Source organism: Plectropomus leopardus, chromosome 7, assembly GCF_008729295.1.
Source record: "Plectropomus leopardus isolate mb chromosome 7, YSFRI_Pleo_2.0, whole genome shotgun sequence".
Lineage (NCBI taxonomy): Eukaryota > Metazoa > Chordata > Actinopteri > Perciformes > Serranidae > Plectropomus > Plectropomus leopardus.
This window is the reverse complement of record NC_056469.1, coordinates 1,883,531-1,907,761: the sequence shown is the minus strand read 5'-3', so window position 1 is coordinate 1,907,761 and position 24,231 is coordinate 1,883,531. Positions and strand designations below refer to the sequence as shown.

At 40.6% G+C, this 24,231-nt stretch overlaps 1 protein-coding gene across 1 annotated transcript; it reads right to left on the bottom strand.

The window, feature by feature from the left end:
• Positions 1–13,715: 13,715 nt before the first annotated feature.
• LOC121945349 (scavenger receptor cysteine-rich type 1 protein M130-like) lies at positions 13,716–23,286 on the bottom strand. Its single transcript, XM_042489478.1, has 10 exons — positions 23,244–23,286; positions 21,089–21,121; positions 20,685–20,966; positions 18,587–18,901; positions 18,208–18,492; positions 16,879–17,187; positions 16,504–16,785; positions 15,025–15,351; positions 13,948–14,036; positions 13,716–13,823 (listed from the first exon to the last, which is right to left on the bottom strand). Exons 1-10 carry the CDS (start codon positions 23,284–23,286, stop codon positions 13,716–13,718), a joined length of 2,073 nt encoding a protein of 690 aa, XP_042345412.1.
• Positions 23,287–24,231: the final 945 nt, after the last annotated feature.

Sequence of the window (24,231 nt, the reverse complement as noted above, 5' to 3'; positions counted from 1 at the left end):
ATTTTACAGGTATTAGAAAAAAATCAGTGACTTTAAGAAGGATCCAATGAAGATGGAGGTTTGGTCACAGGCTTTTTTAAATACATTATTGGTTGAGAAATAGTAAAACCCACTGACAGATGCAGAGGGACAGCAATAAATTTAAGTTATGAAAATACATAAAAATTGTGAAATTTGGAGATACAAGGTTTGTCCAATGAAATGCTCAAAATGAAGAAAGTAGTTTGTACTTTGTTTGTGTTAGTTTGGTGTTTTAATGTGTTAGATTGGATCCAACCAATTAGCAATTGAGGCAGCTGTAGACCAGCAGCTCCCGTGTTCAGATGATTAAAGTATCACTTTTTTCAATGCAGTCTGGCTTTTATGAAAGCATGGCGTAAGTTTCACTTTTTGTTCTTGTTCCCGCTAGAAAGGGCTGTCTTTTTGGGAAGCTTTGTTTTGATAGTTTTATTGTTGCCAAACACTGAACTATTTTAATTAATTAAGAATGTCCTGGTTTTGGGTTCTTTGTCCTGAAGGCATGCAAGAAAATCCCCTCTTTTTTTTTCGCAAATTCATTGTTACATGGGGGAGTAATTGATATAGGGATGAAGTATTCATTTAAGTTTCACAAGGCTTTCAGTGATGGCACTATATTTTTCAGTCTAAAGAAAATCTAGACTGTAAATCCTTTGCACAACTTTCTAATTACATCAAGATCCTCTAGCTTCTACAAGCTTTCAGTTATTGAGTTCAGTGTCAGTGGGGGCCGAACTTACAACATGAAGAAAAATCAGCCAGTTGGCATTTTTTCCCCCTTGCTGTTGTCGTAAGAGTATGGAAACTTAATGTCTTGAAATTTAGATTAACCCTTTCAAACCTGAGCAAGTTGGCTTGATTTCTTTCAAAAATATGGGAAGAGGGCAATGAGAAACTGAAACAAAATGAAATTACAAAAGAAAAAAAGAAGTAAACAACAACAACAATAAAGAAGGAAATTACCTTAAAAACTGCTTAAAATAATAATTATTTTGAAAGATAATTTTAAATAAGTAATTATGATAACTTAAGTCCCCCCCCCAGCATTTAAAAGAAAAGAATTCTCCAAAACTACAAAATCTTGCATTTTGAGACATTTCTTGCCAAGTTTCTTGTTGCATTTTTCCTATATTTTTGAAAATTAAATTAAACCAATTAGGTTAGGGTCCAAATGTTTAAACACTTGTGAAAGGCGTCTGGATGCAGCACAAGGAAAGTGATGTCGATCCAGGTTTCAAGGGTTAAAGTTTCTTTACTTTCTGAGTGACAAGTGATGCAAAGCTTGATACACAAATAAGCACATTATTTTAACCCAACTAATATAAACAGCACACAACAACATAGCCAAAGCCATTTTTGAGGCAGGGTTATCAGTGTTCAGTTTAAGTATTAGTGCTGGTAATGTATACTGTGCAATGTCAATGGATATAAACTCAGTCTGGCTAATTGAAACTTTGTTAAGCATTCAGCTCTTAGTTAAATAACATCAGGACCATTTTTTCAGAATTTTATTTTTAATTTTATGTTTATTTTATTTTTTTGCATCAGGCAGTGAGTGCTGTGCATGTCTGCAGCTCCACAACTTTTCCAGCAGGGGTTGCAGCTGCCCCACTTTCCCTGGCCCTCGCTGTGACTGCTTTCTTTTGGTTATTTCACACATTTCTGTATTGTTTTTTTTCTCTCTCTTGCTTGTCTTGTTTGATGTGGTGGAGGTCATTTGGAAAAGGTTAGTCATTGATCCTTGGCAGCAGAGTGCCATGCAATAAACATTGGATAGAAGCCGACCAATCATAGCTCACAGCCTGTCACAGCTTTCGAGATGTACAAAGGTGAAGGGTGAGAAGTCTAGGAGCTGCTTTTCTGCTCCACCTGACAGCACCAACCACTTGAGTTTCTGTCTGTAATCAGTGTGCAATGAATGAAAGTGAAGCTGGAGCCGCTCCTGGTCACCAGGGCGGTGAAGGTGGAATCTTAAAAGAGGTTGTGGTGTCGTCACTAAACCAAGATGTCAAACTCAGAGACAAATGGCCAAATATTTCAGTCATACTTGTCTTTTTGTCGCGACAGCCCAGACACTGCGCAGGACAACACCGCAACTGTCAAACCAGACTTTCTCAATTAAGCTCCTCCCTCTCTCGCTCTCAAACTTAGATGGAAAGCTATGGTGGCTCTGACTGTGAAAACACAACGTTTCAGAAAACAAAACAAAAAAAAACCAACATTTTCCAAAACACTGCAAAATTTCACAATACAAACATTTTCACATTACATACATTTCATTAGCATTTCTACTACTCATAATCTAGTAACAGCATTTAATGATTAATATCGACACTAGAATAAGCACAATTTCACCTTATTTTTCCCATCTGTCCTTCTCACTTCTGCAATTTTATGTATACCTTGTGCAGATTGATGACTCCATCTGCTTCTTGCTTTGACTTTATGCGCATCAGCTGGTCCAGATGTACGACTTCAAGACGATTTCTGGATGCTGTTTTGATATGATTCATCAAACCGAAGCCTCTTTCACAATCTGCACTGGATGCTTGAAATGTAGCACAAATATCCACAAGATGTGAGATCTCCTTTAGCTCCTTACATCTGAGTGCTGCAGCCACCATATCTGAGAATGTGCTGATTGACCCTTGTCTAATATTTGCTTCATTATGTTCTTGAATTCTGCATATTCACTGTTAATGGCCTCCACCGAATGTGGGTGGTGGAGAATGGCCTCGTACTTCTTTGCCAGTGTAGCAATATCTGTTGTTCCATACTCAGAACTGATGTCTGAGCTCAATGCTTCCATGTCAAATACAGACCACTCCTTTAATACATCTTCTGCATCCAAGTGATCACACAATTTACGAATAAAAGAGTAATCTCACCTCTATTTCGGTCACTCCACTGAACATCCTTCTCATCCTTCAAGTATTGGAAGCGCAACTTCTCAATCTTTGCTCGTGCAAAACAGTGGCCTTCCATCACAGTCAGGTTGCCTCTTTAAAAGAAAGGCAGAGTTGTGCCAGCTCGCCCAAAACATCTCTCAGAGCAGTGAGAGTAACTTTGAACTTTGAATCACTCAGCTTTTTATAGCAGTAATTTGCCACTGGATCTCTGTTATCTCTGGATTCTCTCATGCATTATTCTTCAAGCATAGTGTAGTTCCTCAGAACAGCATTCACAGCTTGGTGCCGCGACAGCCATCGCACATCGCTCAGAGGCCTGATAGACAGTATATCTGCATCCAGAATCTTTGCAAGGTCCTCCATTTTGCCTCTCTTTACAGTGGACCGCGTGAGTTTCCACATATTGCATCAAAGGCACATCTTTCCATGCATCATCAATGCCCAAGTCCTCTCTATGGGCCACGCAATGTTGTTCCGTTAGATGTGGTATTTGCCGTTTTAATAAAGATGCAACTCCGTTGTGCTTTCCTAGCATTACTGAGGCGCCATCAGAGGTCAGCATAACCATTCTCTGCAAGTCCAGTCCATGCTTGGAGTAAAACTGTGTGATTGCCTGCACAATATCATGAGCAGTGCATGCCGTCAGCTGGATGATGCCACCGAACACAGTTTTATAGTTGACATCATTTTTCTCCCTGTATTTAATATACAAGACTAGCATTTTGTGCACTGTTATGGCTGTGCTCTCATCTACTATCAGAGTATGCCAGAGTGTATTTTTAACATTGCACATTGTCTCATCTCATTGATTGAGTTCAGAAATTCAAAGGCATAATTCGCCAGTTTTCTGGTATAATCTGGTATTTTGCCATGGAATCATGGATTTGTTGAACTGACAGCACTGATGCATTCATTTTGATGGGTATGATGAGTGTGAATGATGATGAGTAGAATATTATGAATGAGAACTTTGAACCCGGGGTCGGATTTCTTTTTGTGTGACAGCTCATTCCTCTGCTCTCGATCTTTTCCGCTCTCCTGCAATAATGTACCGATCCCCATTCCCATCTTGCGTCTTCGTACAATTCCAACAGCATTCAAATGACTTTTCTGCTGAATGTGATGCTTGAGATAATCCAACTTCCATTCAGCCCACACTTTTCCCTCCTAAAACTCACTTGCTACTTTGGCTTCGCAGCATGTTTTGCAGAGCAGCCCTTTTTCACTCGAAAAAAAAAAAAAAATCTCACCCTGTCTTCACCTCTTGTTCTTCTGTTCGCACGTATTGTGACAGCCACTCCACCTTAAAAGAACCACATTTCTTTTTCTGTGTGCTTTCCAGTGGACTGGATAACACTTGGCACACTGTTGCCTCTCACAAGTCGGAAGCTATGCACGCTGCAGCTGCGTGCATAGCTTCCGACTTGTGAGAGTCTGCTGTCTGCTCTTCTCCTGGCTAAGTAGTCTCATAGGTGGGGGTGAGGTGAAGGGTCCATGAGGTGCAGACAAAATCCTACTTCATAGACAACCTGGTTTTATGTAAGGACCCTCTTCATATTGGTAAAATATTTATTTAACTTAATAAATGAAGAATAGTAACAATGGGCAAGATACTAAACCCCAAATTCCCTCTGATGTTGCGCCAACTGTGTGTGTGTGTGTGTGTGTGTGTGTGTGTGTGTGTGTGTGAATGGTTACTGAGTAGCAGGTGGCAACTTGTACAGTAGCCTCAGCCACTGGTGTGTGAATGTGTGTGTGAATGTGACATGTTGTGTAAGCACTTCCAGTGGTCAGAAGACTAGAAAAGCGCTATACAAGTGCAGCCCATTTACCTTTTACAGAGGATTACAGTGACATTACAGTGGCTGTGGCACTCTGAAACCAGCAGTTTGGTTCAAATATAATAAATAAATAAATAAATAAATGCAAGCCTCTGCAGAATAACAAGTCAGCTACTTCTGCTGCCAGTTCACAGACACCCACAGCAAAATAAAAAAGACAAATGGAGCAACTTGATTTGAACTAAATGTTCTGTGACTGTTTGCTCTGATCCTTTCATTATGTTCTGCACTGCCAAACGGGAAGTTCAGTTCTTTAAGTGTGATGGTGGATGTTTGACGTTGTTCCAGGCCGCAAAGCCCAGTTTGGAGACAGTTTTTCTCACAGAGTATTAAGTAACAAATAAAGTGCTTCATTCAGCCACTCTGACTGTTAACAGACAGACCAGGATGAACTGTGCTGCCTGGACTCTAAGAATTAGATTACTGAGGCTGAAGAAAAAAGGTAATTCTTGGTTATTGTTCAGCACTGACAGTAAAGTCACGCGATGTGTACTGCACAGGACTATTTAGTGAGGATTCAACCAAAACCATAGGATTGGCACTTCCAGTTTCCTCGTCTCAAAGTCAGTGGTTTTTTTTTAATGGGTTTTTGTTTAAGAAGTCTGAAATAAGGTCTATAATTAACACAAGCTGAAGAGACTTTTGTTCTACAACATAGAATAAGTCAGTAGATACCCCACTGCATGGCTGGCTGCTGGCATAAACACTGTATGCGGTTGTTTATGGCAACAATCGCTGCAGGGCTCCACACGATCAGTGTGTGATTTGCTTTTTTCTCTCCTCTCTTTATTTCAACATATATTACATCAGTATGTTATAATGCTAAATGGTGTCAGGTTAAAATGCTATCAGTAACAATGCAATACATTATTAAATAACTTTTGATTTTTTGTTACTCGATTACACCCCTCTCAGCAAGAGTTACTACACTAGATGTATGTCCGATGCAGTAGCTAAATTTATGGAATTGATTCCTTCTGCATTGACCTCATTACCATGTCTCAGTGTGACTGAGGACGCTTTTACTAATTGAAGTCACTCTCAAATTTATTGTCTTGTTGATAGTGCAACTGGCTCACTGTGATAAGCTCTTGACTGTGTTGCATCTTTTAAGAGGAAAATAATGAAGTAAAGAAAATGAACTCCATGGTTTAAACCCCAGACCCGCAAATTAAAACAAATATCGCAAAAATCTGAAAGAAGTTGGCACTAAACCAACCCAGAAGAGTCCTGTTTAGTCTGGCAGGATAGTCTTAAAACATACAGAAAAGCCATGCCAGAGCACACTATTACTCATCGTTAATTGAGGAACATAAAAACAATCCCTTTTCTTTTCAACACCGTAGCTAGGCTGACTCAGAGTCACAGCTCTGTAGAGCCCTGTATACCTTTGGCCCTCAGCAGTGATGACTTTATGACTTTCTTTAATGATAAAATTAAAAACTATTCAAGATAAAAATCTATCACCCCTTGCCCTTAACTGACCTGACCTCAGTCACAGGTAGCTTGGATATGGCAGCATGGCCTGGAATTTATTTGTTCCGTTGTTCCCCTATTGACCTTCACCGACTCTCTACTTTGATTTCCGCATCCAAGCCATCAACATGCCTGCTAGACCCCATCCCAACTAAGCTACTTAAGGAAGTTTTACCCTTAATTGACAATTATTTATTAGATATAATCAATGTGTCTTTATTAACAGGCTATGTACCACAGTCCTTTAAAGTAGCTGTCATTAAACCTCTTCTAAAGAAGCCCACTCTCGATCCTGAGAGTTTAGCTAACTATAGACCGATATTGAATCTCCTCTTTGTTTCTAAAATCCTTGAGAAAGTAGTTGCTAATCAGCTTTGTGACTTTCGCCAAGATAATAGTTTATTCGAGGATTATCAGTCAGGATTCAGAGTTCATCATAGTACAGAGGCGGCACAAGTAAAAATGACTAATGACTATTGACTGTCTCTGATACAGGACTGGTCTCTGTATTAATCCTATTAGCTTACACCATTGACCATCACATCTTACTCTACAGACTGGAACACTAAATTGGCCTAAAAGGATCGGCACTAAGCTGGTTTAAATCATATTTATCAGATTGTTCCCTGTTTGTTCAAATTAATGATCAGTCCTCTGTGCATACTGAGGTCTGCTTCGGAGTACCACAACGTTCTGTGCTTGGACAAATCCTTTTCACTTTATATATGCTTCCCTTAGGTAACATCATTAGATATCACTCTGGATTTCCATCATTATGCAGATGATACACAACTGTCTCTATCTTTAAAGCCAGATGAAACTGATTAGTTATCTAGACTACAAGCATGCCTTCAGGACATAAAAGCCTGGATGAACCGCAATTTCCTGAAGTTAATTTCAGACAAAACTGAAGTTATTGTTCTTGGCCCCAAACACCTCAGAAAGTCCTTCTCTAAGGATATAATGTCTCTAGATGGCATTGCCTTGGCCTCTAGCACAACTGTAAGGAACCTATGAGTTATATTCAGTCAAGATCTATCTTTTGCCTCCTATATAAAACAAGCTTCTAAGACTGCTTTTTTCACTTGCGTAACATCTCAAAAATTAGACATATCTTGTCCCAAACAAATGCCGAAAAATTAGTGCACGCAGTCCCTGAAGTCTTTCCAACTGGTGGAGAACGCTGCTGCACATGTACTAACGGGAACCAAGGAAAGGGATTATATTTCTTCTGTTTAAGCGTCTTTGCACTGGCCCCCTGTAAAATCCAGAATCCTCCTCCTTACCTACAAAGCTCTGAATGGATAGGCTCCGTCCTATCTGTCACAGCTCATAGTTCCGCATCAGCCCTCAAGAGCACTGTGCTCTGAAAACACAGGTTCACGGTTACTTGTGGTTCCCAAAGTCTCCAAATGTAGGATGGGAGCCTTCAGTTACCACGCTCCTCTTTGATGGAACCATCTTCTGGGTTCAGTCAGGAAGGCAGTCATCGTCTCCACTTTTAAGGTTAGACTTAAGACCTTCCTCTTTAAAGCTTATAATTAGGGCTGGCTCAGGTTGCCTGGACCAGCCCAAAGTTAGGCTGACATAGGTTTTGTCTGCTGGGGGACTTTCTAGGATACATTGAGCTCTTGCTCCCTCCATCGGCAAACGCTCTTGGCTTTTTACTGCATTACAGTAACTCAGTTGCCTCTCAGGAGCATTTGTGCTTCCTTGTTTCGTAGTTTTCCCGGATCTTGACTGTAATCTTTGCTGTGCCTGGATCGTGGTTATGGCTGTGCTAATGCTGTAACCCTGCTTTTGGCCATGCTTGTGTTGTGGCTGCACTGATGCTGTAGTCCAGCTTGCCTTGATGGTGGTCTTGGTTGTGCTGTTGCTATGGTCCTGTCTGAGGCTGCGCCTTTGTCGTGGGCCTTGGTTGCACAAATGCTGTGATCATGCTTGAGGTGACCTTCAAGTACCATTATTATGCATCATGCTTCCACTATTAATACTATATGCATGGGACTCTTATTTAGGACTGCACCTAATGATTATTTTCTTATCGATTAATCTATCAATTATTTTTTTTCATTGATCTAACTATTATTTTTTTAATACTCAATAAATATAACAACAAATTTACTGTAAATAACATTTTAAAACTTGTCATACACTGCAGGGCATTATTCCCCAACAAAAAATAGCCCAGTCTTAACTGATAATCTGTGTTTTACAGTCTGAAATAGTAAATCAAGTCTCTCCAAAATAAAATTAATGCAAGAGCTTGTTTCACTCAGATAAAAGGAATGTAGTGCAATCTACAATTTAGCAATCCAACAGCAAAATAAATAAAACAATGTAAAGTACAAGTCACTTAACAAAACAGTTACTCTTTGTTACATTAACAAACCTCAAATCTAGCAGTCCAACAAAAGATCTTACAGTAAAATTAGTGCAATTTGAATAACACTATAACTTTTCTCTAACAGAAACCATTATAACTAGTACATTCTTTCTGCATTAAAGTCCAGCCTTAACTGGGCCTTAAGACATATCGCTGCCTGCTGATATGAGTGCTGTATTTTCATATTTATAAGCACATATTCCACTCATTTATGAAGTTATACAAGCTCCTGCACAGCTGACAACACCGTCCTGTTAATGTTTCAAAATAAAATGCATTGTATCAGCAACTGATGGCATTCTGTACAGAGCCACAGTCAGATAGTTTTTGTTTTGAAAGGGAAGCAAGGAATTTGATGTAAAACAAACATCTTTGTATTTCCTCATCTCTGTAACAGAGAGAGACTTTAAATTGCAGTATAAAGTGGTATAGAGTCAACAAATGCGAACGTCGCACGTAAAAAAATGGCCAGCTCAGACGCACCTGACAAGCGCTGCTCACGTGAGCAGTGTGCACACTCTAACTTGATACACAAGTGCCGAAACAAAAAACAACATGCCCGGCACTGCTCACGCTCTCATTACGCTTACTGTGTGAAACAGTATAATCGGTTACGTCGATGTGTCACCCCAGCCATACTCTTATCAACACCTGCGATATTTGCACATAAAATCACATGCTATCATGGAGTGCATTTAGTAATTTTATGTCTATCACTATTATTATATATGTTAATGTACCATTATTGCTGTGCATCTCTCACCCTCTCTCTTCCTCTCTCTTTCTCTTTCCTTTATGTCATTACTGTAATTTAATTGGTATTTACGACATCTATTGCATGCCTGTCTGTCCTGAAAGAGGGATCCTTCCTCAGTTGCTCTTCCTGAGGTTTCTACCATTTTTTTCCCCCGTTACAGGGTTTTTTTGGGGGAGTTTTTCCTTAGACAATGTGAGGTTCTAAGGGCAGAGGGATGTCCTATGTTGTAAAGCCCCCTGAGGCAAACTGCATTTTGTGATTATGGGCTTTATAAATAAAATTGAACTTGAAAATTGAAAATATTAGGAGCATGAGTATTCCTATAGGACCAAAGCAGGGGTGGATGGCCAAAAAAACCCTTGACTTTCACCAACAGCTTGATGTTGGCTTCCTGTATGACTCCAGAGCCAAACTTTGATGTTTTATTCTAAACCTAACCATGTACTTTTGTTGACATGTGGTGTTGCTTGTGGTGTCCCAAAACATGAACAGCTGATGCAGGAAGATATTTAGTGCATAATATGTAGATGTGCAAGTCCACTGACAAAGCAGCAAGAAGTGATGTCTTAGCATGACAGCATGTTTCCCTGCACTGTGAGGTAAACAGTAGAAATACATCACTGACATTGCAAAGGAATCTACTGCAGACAAACTCTTGCCCAATAATAGAATTCAGGACTGTCTCACTCCGTTTCCATCTACAGTCTGACTTTGCATCCATTTTAATTGGTGGGGGAGGGATTTCAATTTCTTCTAACTAATCAGTACAAATCTGCACTTCTGCCTGAATCTCATGTTATATGAAATTAAATTTGTGCCAATAATCAAATAAAAACAAGACTTTGAAAGAACATAAAACTCACTAAAGCAAAAAAAAAAAAAAGTTCATTTCATAAATTAAATTTACAACTTGAATTATGTGTTATCATAGAAACCCTTTTCCTTTTGCCATTCTGCTTCTTTCTGACTGGTCAAAGGTTTGTTTTCACTGTCAGATTTTAGTGATATGATTTTTTTTCATTGAACAGTAGTTTATTAGATAAGGGCCATCTCTGTACGGTATTAAATCTGATTGAAGAGCACTTTGGATTTACAGTTAATGAAGTTTAGAAGTATAAATGACAGTATCATCTGCATATGGTTGAACAGAAGAATTAATACAGAACATGGGAAGATCACTGATGAAAATTAAAAAAAGAAATGGATAAAATGTCGAACCCTGGCATATACCTTTTTGTTGACTATTTAAGCCAGACCCTCCCCCTTGAATAACAACAGTTTGCAAAAGTATGCAAAAGATGAAAGCATTTTGAGACAGCCGAACTGCATTCAGCTTGTCTAAGAAAAAGGTAGTGACTAACCAAATCCAAAACTTTCTTGAGATCAAAATAGGCAGTAAATACGTAGGTATGGGTGTAAAGTATGCTTAATACAGACAGGAGATGAGGAATCATATGATTTTGTGTGCATATATTATTTATTTCCTCTGAACATAGTAAATGATAGTGATACATTTATTACAGTGGCTGTCATCATTTACTTATATGTGTATGGAGAGTCACAGCAACACCAGTGACATGAAAACTAAATATTTGGCACATATTTCAACATAGATCTGTACAGATGATGGAAAAGTTCTCATTCTGATGCCACTCAGGTTTGGTCTGGGTGATTACATATTGGTGAGCTGAGGCACATTGTGATTCACATGTATGATTATAACATAAGAATGTATTTAAATTGTATTTGTTTGGCAATGATGAGACCTCTGATAGTTACAACTCCTCCCTGTAGAATAAACTCAACCTTTTATGTATTTATTTATTTTTTTATCTTTATGATGTCTGAAGGCTCCTTCCTGAAGGCTTCTTTTTGCATTGTTTGCGTGGCTGTGGCCATGTTTTATGAAAGATCCTTAAGCACAAAAGTAAGTTAATTCCTTGAGTACAAAATTAACTGAAATTCTTAATAAGCAAAATAAACTAGATTCTTAGTGAATAAGAAGTGTCAGTGCAAAATTTAAAAAAATAAGGGGAATTCTAGTGAAGCCAGAAAAAAAAAAATAAAAAATGTAACAGTCATATGACATAGGGAAATTTCTCACTTCGCAATTATGTGAAGTTCTTATGAAATATAAAAAATCTTTTAAAAAAAATAAAAAATAAAAAAGAAACTAAATCCAATATTATAAAAACAAACAAATCCTTCAATAAAATTAAGTAAGTCCCTCAAGTGAAAAACTAAGTAATGCTGTTTTAGTCAAGCAATTCCTTATTTAAAAAAAAATGAGTACAATTTTAGGAAATGAGCAAAATTCTTAAATATTATAAATAATATATATAAATATAAATAAAAAACTTAATAACCAAAAGGCAGTTCCTCATTTACAAAATAAATTCCCTTAAGTACAAAATTAAGAAAAAGAAGAAATTGAAAAGAATTTTACTAATTTGGTAAATTTCTGAAGTAAAAAAGTGAAAACAATCTACGCATGGACGCACACTTGGCACTAACAATCAAGAATTAACGTGAAATTACTATAAAATCAGAGTCTGACTTTTTTTCTTTACATTATTTGCTAGTTACCTGACTTGATGCATTGATAGTGATGGTTTCAATCACAAACACCAGCAGATTGCCCTCTTTCCGCTGCAGAAACACCCATGTTGTAATAGTCCAGCTGAATGTTCTCCTGTCTGCCTGCCTTCTGCCCTATAATTGCCTGGAGAGACATGACAGCACACAGATTAGACTTGCTGCATCACTCCTCTCTACGGTTCAATAAACACATACTAATTCGTGCTTCATTTCAGTTAGTGGTCTAAACATAAGATGTGTGTCAGTACCTTACGGTAGAAGTACAGCACAGTGTTCACCAACAGCAGAGTCATCAGCAGGATGACCATTTTCATGATAAGGGGTTCTGGATCTGATTCTGAAACACAAGGACAGTCATCGCATCGCATCGCATCGCATTGCATCACAAGCCGTGAACTCTTCCTAGGGCCATTCCTGAGCACTTTTTGCAGCGTGGCATGGCATGGGGGGGGGGGGGGGGGGGGGTTTCCCAGCAAGAGAGATGATCACCTCTTTACACCTGTCAGAGGTTTTAATGTTGTGGCTGATGGGATTTAGTCAGCTTGACTGCATCACAACCATGCATGATGCAGTCACAAAACTATACAGGTGTGTAGTTGCGATCAAATGGAAGGTCAAATTTAAAGATGGGTGTGGTCCAAGCAAGAGGGCTGGAAGTAGAAAGTGAGGAAGGGGCCAAGCCACGGATTGCTGTATCGTAGCTGAAGTGATCCGATAGCAAGATGGTAGTAGTTTGCTGTTGCCGTTTCTAAACTTTGTAAGTTGGGTTTTTATATGACATGTGTAACACAATGACAGTAGTAACAGTGTCATTCTAGAAACAACATGTGGTCAGCTGATCATGTTCAGTCAGTTTGGATGAATCATCTTTTCCAAACTTGCATGTAAACAGCTTACTTTACCTTAGACATTTTAGGTGCTAAATTGTCAGCAACCTCAGTTCAGAACTGAAGATGCCTCTTGGATGAGAGGTGAAACATCTTCACGAAACTCAAGTTCTGTTTGCCCACAATTTGCTTATACTTTAGCACCTAGAATTTAGTGTGATAAAGCACCTAGAATTACTATGACTTAGCGCACTGAAGAAACCTCTTGAATGAGACATGAAAAGGCTTAAACAAACTCAAGTAATTGCTTCAGTATTAACAGGGTCCTAATCTTCAAGCAACTTAAGCAAGTCCAGTTGCCTACAATTTGAACTTGTTCAGAACTGAAGATGCCTTTAGATTAGAGGTGAAATGTCTACAAGAAACTCAAGCAAGTCCATTTGCCTATGATTTAGCACCTAAGACTACTTTGACCTGGATGACTGAGAATCTTCACCTACTTACCTGAGACAGTGAGTGACAGCAGACGGCTCTCAGAGGAGAAGTTGTGAGAAAAAACAAGGATGTGATAAACACAGCTGTAGCTTCCTTGGTGAGCGGGTTCTGCATCAGGAAACAGGAAGTTGGCAGAGTGATTGACATAAAACTTAATAACCAAAAGGCAGTTCCTCATTTACAAAATAAATTCCCTTAAGTACAAAATTAAGAAAAAGAAGAAATTGAAAAGAATTTTACTAATTTGGTAAATTTCTGAAGTAAAAAAGTGAAAACAATCTACGCATGGACGCACACTTGGCACTAACAATCAAGAATTAACGTGAAATTACTATAAAATCAGAGTCTGACTTTTTTTCTTTACATTATTTGCTAGTTACCTGACTTGATGCATTGATAGTGATGGTTTCAATCACAAACACCAGCAGATTGCCCTCTTTCCGCTGCAGAAACACCCATGTTGTAATAGTCCAGCTGAATGTTCTCCTGTCTGCCTGCCTTCTGCCCTATAATTGCCTGGAGAGACATGACAGCACACAGATTAGACTTGCTGCATCACTCCTCTCTACGGTTCAATAAACACATACTAATTCGTGCTTCATTTCAGTTAGTGGTCTAAACATAAGATGTGTGTCAGTACCTTACGGTAGAAGTACAGCACAGTGTTCACCAACAGCAGAGTCATCAGCAGGATGACCATTTTCATGATAAGGGGTTCTGGATCTGATTCTGAAACACAAGGACATCGCATCGCATCGCATCGCATTGCATCACAAGCCGTGAACTCTTCCTAGGGCCATTCCTGAGCACTTTTTGCAGCGTGGCATGGCATGGGGGGGGGGGGGGGGGGTTCCCAGCAAGAGAGATGATCACCTCTTTACACCTGTCAGAGGTTTTAATGTTGTGGCTGATGGGATTTAGTCAGCTTGACTGCATCACAACCATGCATGATGCAGTCACAAAACTATACAGGTGTGTAGTTGCGATCAAATGGAAGGTCAAATTTAAAGATGGGTGTGGTCCAAGCAAGAGGGCTGGAAGTAGAAAGTGAGGAAGGGGCCAAGCCACGGATTGCTGTATCGTAGCTGAAGTGATCCGATAGCAAGATGGTACGTAGTTTGCTGTTGCCGTTTCTAAACTTTGTAAGTTGGGTTTTTATATGACATGTGTAACACAATGACAGTAGTAACAGTGTCATTCTAGAAACAACATGTGGTCAGCTGATCATGTTCAGTCAGTTTGGATGAATCATCTTTTCCAAACTTGCATGTAAACAGCTTACTTTACCTTAGACATTTTAGGTGCTAAATTGTCAGCAACCTCAGTTCAGAACTGAAGATGCCTCTTGGATGAGAGGTGAAACATCTTCACGAAACTCAAGTTCTGTTTGCCCACAATTTGCTTATACTTTAGCACCTAGAATTTAGTGTGATAAAGCACCTAGAATTACTATGACTTAGCGCACTGAAGAAACCTCTTGAATGAGACATGAAAAGGCTTAAACAAACTCAAGTAATTGCTTCAGTATTAACAGGGTCCTAATCTTCAAGCAACTTAAGCAAGTCCAGTTGCCTACAATTTGAACTTGTTCAGAACTGAAGATGCCTTTTAGATTAGAGGTGAAATGTCTACAAGAAACTCAAGCAAGTCCATTTGCCTATGATTTAGCACCTAAGACTACTTTGACCTGGATGACTGAGAATCTTCACCTACTTACCTGAGACAGTGAGTGACAGCAGACGGCTCTCAGAGGAGAAGTTGTGAGAAAAAACAAGGATGTGATAAACACAGCTGTAGCTTCCTTGGTGAGCGGGTTCTGCATCAGGAAACAGGAAGTTGGCAGAGTGATTGACAGCAGGTTGGGTGTACTTTTGTGCTGAGTTGATGGATGTAAAGGTGAGCTGGAAGGAGCCTCCTGGGTACTGTGGCTGGATGGAGCAGCAGATGGTGAAGTTTGACCCCTTGGACACCTGAAACCCCTGCTGCTGGGCCTCGCAGACCCCATCCATAGTGGATACACAGATGTTGGGCTGAAGCAGCAGGTCTGTAAACGCAGACAGATGATTGGCTGAACCAGTAGGTATTTAGGTCTTTAAACACAGGGTATGCTCCATTTCAGTGCACGGGTGTACCACATAACACGCACCAGCGACCATTGCAAAAGAAATAACCACATCATGGACTCAGATAACACAAGAAATATTGGATCAGAGACCAACAAAAACAAAGATCAAAGAGACTCAGAAAGCAGGGCAAGGACACCATCAACCGGGACATGTGGGCATTCATGCTTTCCCACACCTAGGACTTCTCCTCCAGAGACCATCAGATGGTGGGGGGCATGGTCAGCCGGATAGACCTGTCAGGTCTGTCAGGCTGACCACCTCTGCGAAGAACAGCTGATAAGGACATGTCACAGCAGTCAGGTGACGCTTCTGAGGAAGGACAAGTAATTGACAACATGGACCACATTGTTCACAATATGATTTTATGTAAGCCTGGATAACATTCATCAGTTCTCTATCTTATTAATCTTCTTTGACTCGCTGGTGTTTGTATACACCATGCGGTGTTGGTAATGACAATACCGCTCATGCAGCTGAAATTTTGGAACTGATCCGGTGGATGTGCCGGCTATGATAACTATCTAGGTCTGTAAACACGGAGAGATAATAAAAGGTCAGGTTACTCTATGTGCTTTGAGGGGTGGAATATATTGTTGCATATCAGCATCTCAAACCCCTCGCCCATCACGCCTGACAAAACCTGCATGTCTGACGAACCTCTGATACTATACTTACAACTTGCATAGACCTACACTGGTTACACAGGCATCATGCACATGTGGTGTAGCAAAATGGGGCATTGAAATCTGAATGATTCAGTCTAGTAGGTACTGCTTGTACCAAAATAGCACCAGATTTTGGTACCTAACCAACAACAAGACAAGTGACTTGTTTTCACCTGTGGAAGTACAGACAATAGATGGCACTCATGGGCTCTGCTGTTCATCTTGTCACGAGTAAAAACACTGTATGACAATTAAGTACAAACAAGGATCATCTGTTCTAAATGGCTCGAAATATCCTTACCTAGATCAGCCTTGATACCTATCTTTGAGACCAAATCTAGACAATTAAGCTAGAAATATTGCTATCACACATGATGGCATAAATGATGTCAGTGATGGGCTTACCTGAGCAGGTGAGAGTCAGGATGAAGAAAGCGAAGCCTGGTGTTACACTCTCCCTCAGAACAGATCCAGACTGAACAAAGTTATACCTGATGAGCAACACATTTTTGTCTGGGGACTTCTTTCCCCGTCCTACAGAAACAGCAGAGCCACAGTCCATTTCCCCACAGGCAACAGCTGCTTCCTTCAGGGTCCAGTCAGTGTTACCTACTCGTCTCCAGTCTCCCTGTTTCACTTCCAGTGTTCCTGCACAGCGACTCTCTCCTCCCACCAACCTGACAGGCTCTGAACAGAAAGCAGAGAGTCATCAGTAAAAGAATAATGTGAGTTTTTGGAAAACAGAAATGAACCAGATCAAAGCTGCAGCTCCTCTTCTACCTGAGCAGGTGAGTTCAACAGCTCTGTCAGGTGAGCAGGTGTTTCTCTCTGAGCTTCTACAGTCCAGGAGAGCAGACTCATGGCCTTCACACTGGAACTCTTTGGTCCACACTGGCGCCTTCACTTCTCCATAGAGTGCCCCCTGAAGGACTGAAGGAGCCCCACAGCCAAGTTCCCTGCAGACCACCTCTGCATCCTGCAGGTCAAAGTCAGCTTCACACATCGAGGACCACCTCTGGTCAGACTGGTTAGACTTCACCTCCAGTCTGCCTGAGCACAGACTATTCCCATTCACCAGCCTGATGGAGTCTGAAGAGATAGTAAAAGATAAATCAGAGAGAAATAAAAGACATCAGACACTAAATAAAAAGATGACAAACAACCATTCAGTGATTCAAACTGGACTTTACGTGACAGCATAATTATAACAGTAATTATATGCAGTAATTTTTAAACAATAAAACAACATAATTATATGCAGCTTTCTTATTAGAGACATCATGGCAAATTGCAATCTGGGTAAACTTCCATACTTTATAAAGGACAAAAACAAGAATGAACCTGTGTAAAAGCAAGTGCAACATTCTCTAAGAGAGAAGCTAAACAATGAAGCAAATGAGCGCTACTTTGCAAAATTAAAGGAAATAAACTGCCCCAATCTGTACAAATGAGCGATGGGTCAGGTGGTTCCTGTAAGCTTGTTAGAAAATATCCAGCCCATTCTCCTGAACTCGTCAAATAGCGTCACTCGGTGAATGCTTTCTGCGTACAAGTGTGACGCCTAAAGCCACCTTCCATGTCCACCTGCATTGGGCATGGACAGCAGATGATAACACTGTCGGACACAACTGGTGGCCTTGTTATTGTATGCTGGCAGATGGCCGGAAGGCATTGGACGCGCGTCCACATGCAACGCGCACAGGCGCACATTTGGCAACTAGTCTGGACGAAATTGGTCATGTGTGCCTGAAATGCTGAAAGACAGCATCAGGTAACCATGTAATATTCAAAGCATGGGTGTGCTCATAGGGTGGGTGAGGAGGTGGGTGGATCCCACAAATAACCAACTTTTGTGCGGGAGGTCCGAGTACGCTTCCTGTGTGGATCTGTGAGTGTTTTCTTTCTACACCTTACCATGTGCCTCTTTTGCCTAAACCTAACCATTCCTGACTTTATTGCCTAATCCCAACCATCGTGACAGTCTGACGCACAAGGTCACTGACAAAGCAGCACCATTTTACAAGTTCAGAGTGAGAATGTGTTCATTTGTCAGCCTAGTTACATTGCTGTCAAAGATGACGTCACAGATGGAGTCCCTGTTACACTTACCAGAGCAGGTGAGATTCAGCAAAGAGCGAGAGGAAGCTGATGATAAACACTCCCTCAGAGCAGATCTGGACAGACCACAGTGAGGTCTGACCTTCCACACAGATCTGACTGAGGACTCCACACTCTCTACTGCAGAAACAGCAGAACCACAGTGCAGTTCTTTACATACAAAAGCTGCTTCCTTCAGGGTCCAGACAGAGTTATCCACTGGTCTCCAGTTTCCTTGGTGTTTTACCTCCAGTCTTCCTGCACAGCGACTCTCTCCTCCTACCAATCTGACAGGCTCTGAACAGAAAGCAGAGAGTCATCAGTAAAAGAATAATGTGAGTTTTGGGAAAACAGAAATGAACCAGATCAAAGCTGCAGCTCCTCTTCTAACCTGAGCAGGTGAGTCCAACAGCTCTGCCAGATGAGCAGGTGTTTCTTTCTGAGCTTCTACAGTCCAGGAGAGCAGACTCATGGCCTTCACACTGGAACTCTTTGGTCCACACTGGTGCCTCCACTTCTCCATAGAGCGCCCCCTGGAGGACTGAGGGAGCTCCACAGCCAAGTTCCCTGCAGACCACCTCTGCATCCTGCAGGTCAAAGTCAGCTTCACACACTGAGGACCACTGCTTCGACTGGGGAGACTGGTTAGGCTTCACCTCCAGTCTGCCTGAGCACAGACTGGTTCCATTCACCAACCTGATGAAGTCTGGAGAGATGGTAGAAGATAAATCAGAGAGAGGTAAAGACAGCAGATGTAGCGGTTCTTGTACTCCTCTTGTGTTGTGTATTTAATGGCAAGGCAGACTTTTTCACCGTTGGCAGCCGTTTATTTCTCATCTGGCATGGAAATTCAACACACAGTCAGTCCAGCTCGCCCCATACATACACATACACGGCCCAGAGGCAGCGAGGTCCGACTGTTCAACCAGTCCACAAATGAACACAAAACAACACAAAGCGTACCTGGCATGGAAATTCAACACACAGTCAGTCCAGCTCGCCCCATACATACACATACACGGCTGCAAGAGCAAGATGAAAAGAAAGTGCAAGTTAGCTAACATGTGTAACTTTAGCCATTTGCAAACAGAAATAAAAGACAAATATCGTCAACCTTTCAAAAAAAAGGCTCGACCGTACGGGAGCTTCATGATTCAAAATACAACTTAAACCACTCCTCAACATCAAAATGAAAGCAATTAATATAAAACAAAGACAGAGGTCACACTCATGCACCTACCCCGGAGGCAGCGAGGTCCGACTGTTGTTACCCCCCGGGGTGCACAACCCCAAACCACAGGGGTGCTGCCTCCACTTACAATAGGAAACCCCAGCTCCCGTGCTCCGCAGTGTGTTCCATATGGCAAGTGGGATCACATTATCGCTTAACTCCGTTACACAGACACAAAATAAAAAGATGACATTTAACAACTTTTCAGTTATTCAAACTGGACTGCTCAATTTCAGTATTACTTCATCATTAACAACAGAGCACATCTTTATAACATCATAAACCGCAGCACATATACAATCATGTGTTAGCATAGATAGAGACAAGCTAAAGGCTAACATGCTAGGTTATGATAACACGCTATGGACATAATACCATGGCCCCTTCTGCTCGACTTTTCTACTATATAGAAGCACTTATCAACATCGGAATAGTTGTGTTAGGTTTGGACTGAATGCAGCAGACCATGAGAGGATCCCACCCAACGTCATACGCTGAGTGACCAGTCAGACCAGAGGGGAGAAACCAAACTGAAAGCACGGGATGAAGAGAGGGAGGAGAGCCGGAATCAGGGCTAGGCTGACCTGCCTTGGACCAAGAGCTGTTCCTCTACCAAGCCTTTTCCTGGCTAATGTCCAGTCGCAGGAGAATAAAGTGGATGAGATGCGATTGGGAATCGCTAAGCAGTGAGAAATCAGAGACTGCTCTGCACACATCTTCGCAGGGACATGGTTAACCCCTAACATTCCGGATCAAGGTATTGCACTGGATGGGCAGACCTTGTTAGAAGCCATAAAGACACAAGACCCTGATGCAATTTCAAAAAATGCACTGCAGGAATTGAATGATACCCAAGCAACCGGATGGAATCGTAATAGTAGTTGCTGATTTTAATCAACTCATCCTTCAACTCCAAAGATGGAGTAGGATCAAGGACAAATGTAATTTCATTTGCACAAATCTACCTTCTACTTTCTACTACCAGTGTTTTGAGATGACTGTTAGAGACAGCAAACGTCCGATCGCATCATACCACCTAAGGTATAACAGGTGGTGTGTTCCGCATGTTATCGTACCACTCAGTATCAGGACTATTGGAAAACTCAGTCACGCCCGTGATTCTGCACCTGATTTACAGAGGCAGCAGCTCATCAGACTGCGATCGCTGCCAGAGTAGGTCCACTGCCATTCTTGCTATTGCATGTGTGTGTAAACCTGAGTGCTTTATTGTCATAGATGATGTCACTGATGAGCTTACCAGAGCAGGTGAGATTCAGGATGGAGGAAGAGAAATCGTATGTTACACACTTCCTCAGAGCAGATCCAGACTGAACACAGTTTGAGCTGATCCTCCACACAGATATGATTGAGGACTCATCTTCGGGTTGTGCAGAAACAACAGATCCACAGTCCAGCTCTCTACAGGCAGCAACTGCTTCCTTCAGGGTCCATAAATGGTGACTCACTGGTTTCCAAACGTCACGTTTCACCTCCAGTCTTCCCGCACAGTGACTCTTTCCTCCCACCATTCGAACAGACTCTGAACAGAAACAGAAATGTCGTCACTAAAAGAAGTGAATTTAATTGAGCAAAAATAAAACTAAAATTTAATTAAAAATTGAGTTTAATTAAACTTTCTTTATCTTTTGTCTCTCCATTTACCTGTTGAGTTGTAATTTCCATTAGCCTGGAGTCCTGACGAAAAATACACAAATAGGAAAATTGAATTTAGATATGAATAATACATTTTAAGACTTTCTTGCAGTGGCTTGATTCACAAATCTATTTTTTTCAAAAGGTATTGGCCAATCAGATGTCCCCCTCCATTTCATCCACTACCATAAGCGTAGATTCTAAGTGATGATTTAATGAGATGCCACAAGGTTACATCATCATACATTATGATTTATAACACAAGGACCACAAAGAGAGACAAAATGACCATGATGCAAAAATGACTACAAAGGATCAGAATCAGAACTAGTTTCTTTGCCAAGTAGATGTACACAAAGGGTGGATTTGCATCAGTGTTTTAGTGTGAGACAAAGCATGTGAATACCATTAAAACACGTACCCTGTGTCTGTATTAAAATGAAAGACCTGCGCAGAATGTGTAAATACAAAAAAAAAGTGCAGGAAATGTTCAAATTAAATAGTATGAAAAATAAAGAATATACAGTAGGCAATGTACTGAGATAAAAAATCAGAAAGATGTGCATGGAAATAATGCATGAGACAAATGGGAAGACTTCAGTATTGGGGTATGGGGGTGGGGGTCCATGGCCTTTTAATTTTTTTATTTTTGTATTTTATTTTTTTTGAAGATCATTTCTTTTGGGCTTTTTTAGCCTTTAATGGATATGAAAGCTTAAGCATGAAAGGAGGAGAGCGAGAGGGCATGCAGCAAAGGGCTGTCAAGCCCTTAGGCCTCATTACCAATAAGGGAAAAGCAATAACTCTAAAGTTAAGTTTTTGTGATCCTTGGCTTTATTGGGATCAGGTCCTGAGTTGGGCTGGAGCTATTCATCAACATAATCAATGTCATCAAATACAAAAAGACATCGATTTACAAAACATGCCATGGCACTCAAGTCATTTCCAGGTCACACTGCCTGGAAAAACAGTGCTTGATGGCTTCTTTGCTGAACTGCTGCAGCCCGTAAGCCTTCTTTAGGATCAAGGAGATAAACTGTAATAAAAACCAGCAAGGCTGAGAAGGAAGATTTCCACTGAGTCAGTACTTTCAGACCATTTTCGATACAAAGTCATCAAATACTGCCGCTTTAGCAGTGCTTTCAGCGTAAGATCCGAACGCCAAAAGCCACCTTTTCTGTCCGCAGATATGCCGGACGGCATCACTTGAGAATGTGGCTGGACAGAACTGCAATGTTATTATAAGCTGGGAGAAAAAGTATTTTTTATAATAGGCTTTATAAATAAAACACTGAAACACTGCAGGACACAGCATCAGGTGAGAATGCGGCCAAATAGAAGCGATTGCGGTGTTATAAGCTGGTAAACGAAATGCTGCTGGTAACGAAATAATACAAGGAGCACAAGGGTATCTATAGGGCAGCAGGGAAGGATGATGAATGGGTCTCTTAAACAACTGACTTTCATGTGGGAGTCCGGTGTTCACTTCCTGCCTAACTGTGATAAAACTTTACCATGCGCCTCCTTCCCCTAATCCTAATCATCCCTGCCAGCATCATCTCACCATGTGCTTGTGTTGACGTCACAACAATGGTATCCCAGAACGTAAAGAGGAGATACAGAAGCATACCCAAAGCTTTATGTGGACGTAAAAGTCCACTGCAAAGCCGAAACGTGACGAGTTGGGATGAGAACGTGTAGGATTTGGCTATAGGAGAGTAGACAGGAAACAGTGAGGCTGATCAATCACATCAAGTAACAAATGGTAACACTGCATTACATGCTGCATAACTTTCTGTCTATAAATCCATGTTAGACCTAGCTGCCACCAATCAAAATAACACTGCAAAGAGGGGAGATTATCTATAAAAACATGAATGTTGCAGAATAGAAAAATAAACTAAAAAAAACCTGTTAAAATGAAATCAGAAACTCAGCTTGACGCAATGAAAATCTGAAGTATTATAACTTTAATGTGTAGAATATTGCAAAGTCCAATTTTGTCTTTTCTTCCTTTCATTGAGAAGGTGTGTGTGTGTGTGTGTGTGTGTGTGTGTGTTTTTATAAAAGTGATGTTAGTGTATATCATCAGTTTGTTCTCTGATTTAAACCTTTGATACAAATATTTGAATGATATCATGTCATCTTTAAAGCAGAGTCCTACCTGAGCTCCACAGCATCAGCAACAGCACCAACAGGTGAACCATGTCCAGGTAGACCGTCTCTCTGCCTGTCCGCTATCTGCTCTGATAATCACATGTGCTGTGTTTATCAGTACATCTGCATACAGGAAGCTGCAGAACTTCTCTGGAATATATCTGATTTTGTTGTCCTTATTTTTAAAAAGGGTATTTATACTTCTCTAAACTGCATTTCTGGGAAACTGATAACTGACAGAACTGTGGTTTCTGTTACTATGACAATCAGGGTAGACTGAGATCTTAAATACAGATTAATGTTGCCAGTCTTCTTATTTTTTCCGGTTGATGTCTTAATGTCTGCAGAGAGTCATTAAGATGACACTGAATTACAGCTGCATCTAACCTTTGTAAATTTATGTAAATGTATCAAGTATGTTTTTCAAGTAATCACATCACTGAGTTTATAAAACGTCAGTCAGCAGTGAAAAATGTGCAGCTCAGTTTATCAGAGTTCAAGGTGATGCCTTTAAATATCTTGTTTTGTCCAAAACCCAAAGATATTGGTTGATGTAAATCTCTACAGGAAGCTCAGGTCTGTCATTTCCTGTTGGATTTCCTTTAATTTCTGAATTCAAACATCTTCCCAAAAATTTTTAGCAGAAAACTGATGATCAGGAATGTTGCAGGATGATATTTGAGTTTTTCAGTGTGTTGTCTCTGTGTTAACTGCAGTGTGTTTGCTTCCTGTCACTTGGTGGGTTTCCATTAACCCTCAAATTGCATAAATTGAAAATGCTAATATAATATACAGTACGTCTAATGGAAACGACAGACAAAAATGTTTTTATGCTAGCATGAGGTGGTATTTCAGGCTATTAGAAAAAGCTATATTTCACAAAACTGCAATGGAAACACTTTTTTGTCTTTCTTGGTCAGATGATGCTATGGCTATGTGCTTGTCAGTTGGAACTGGCTCCCTCGGGCATGATGCAGCAGGTGCTACAACTCTTC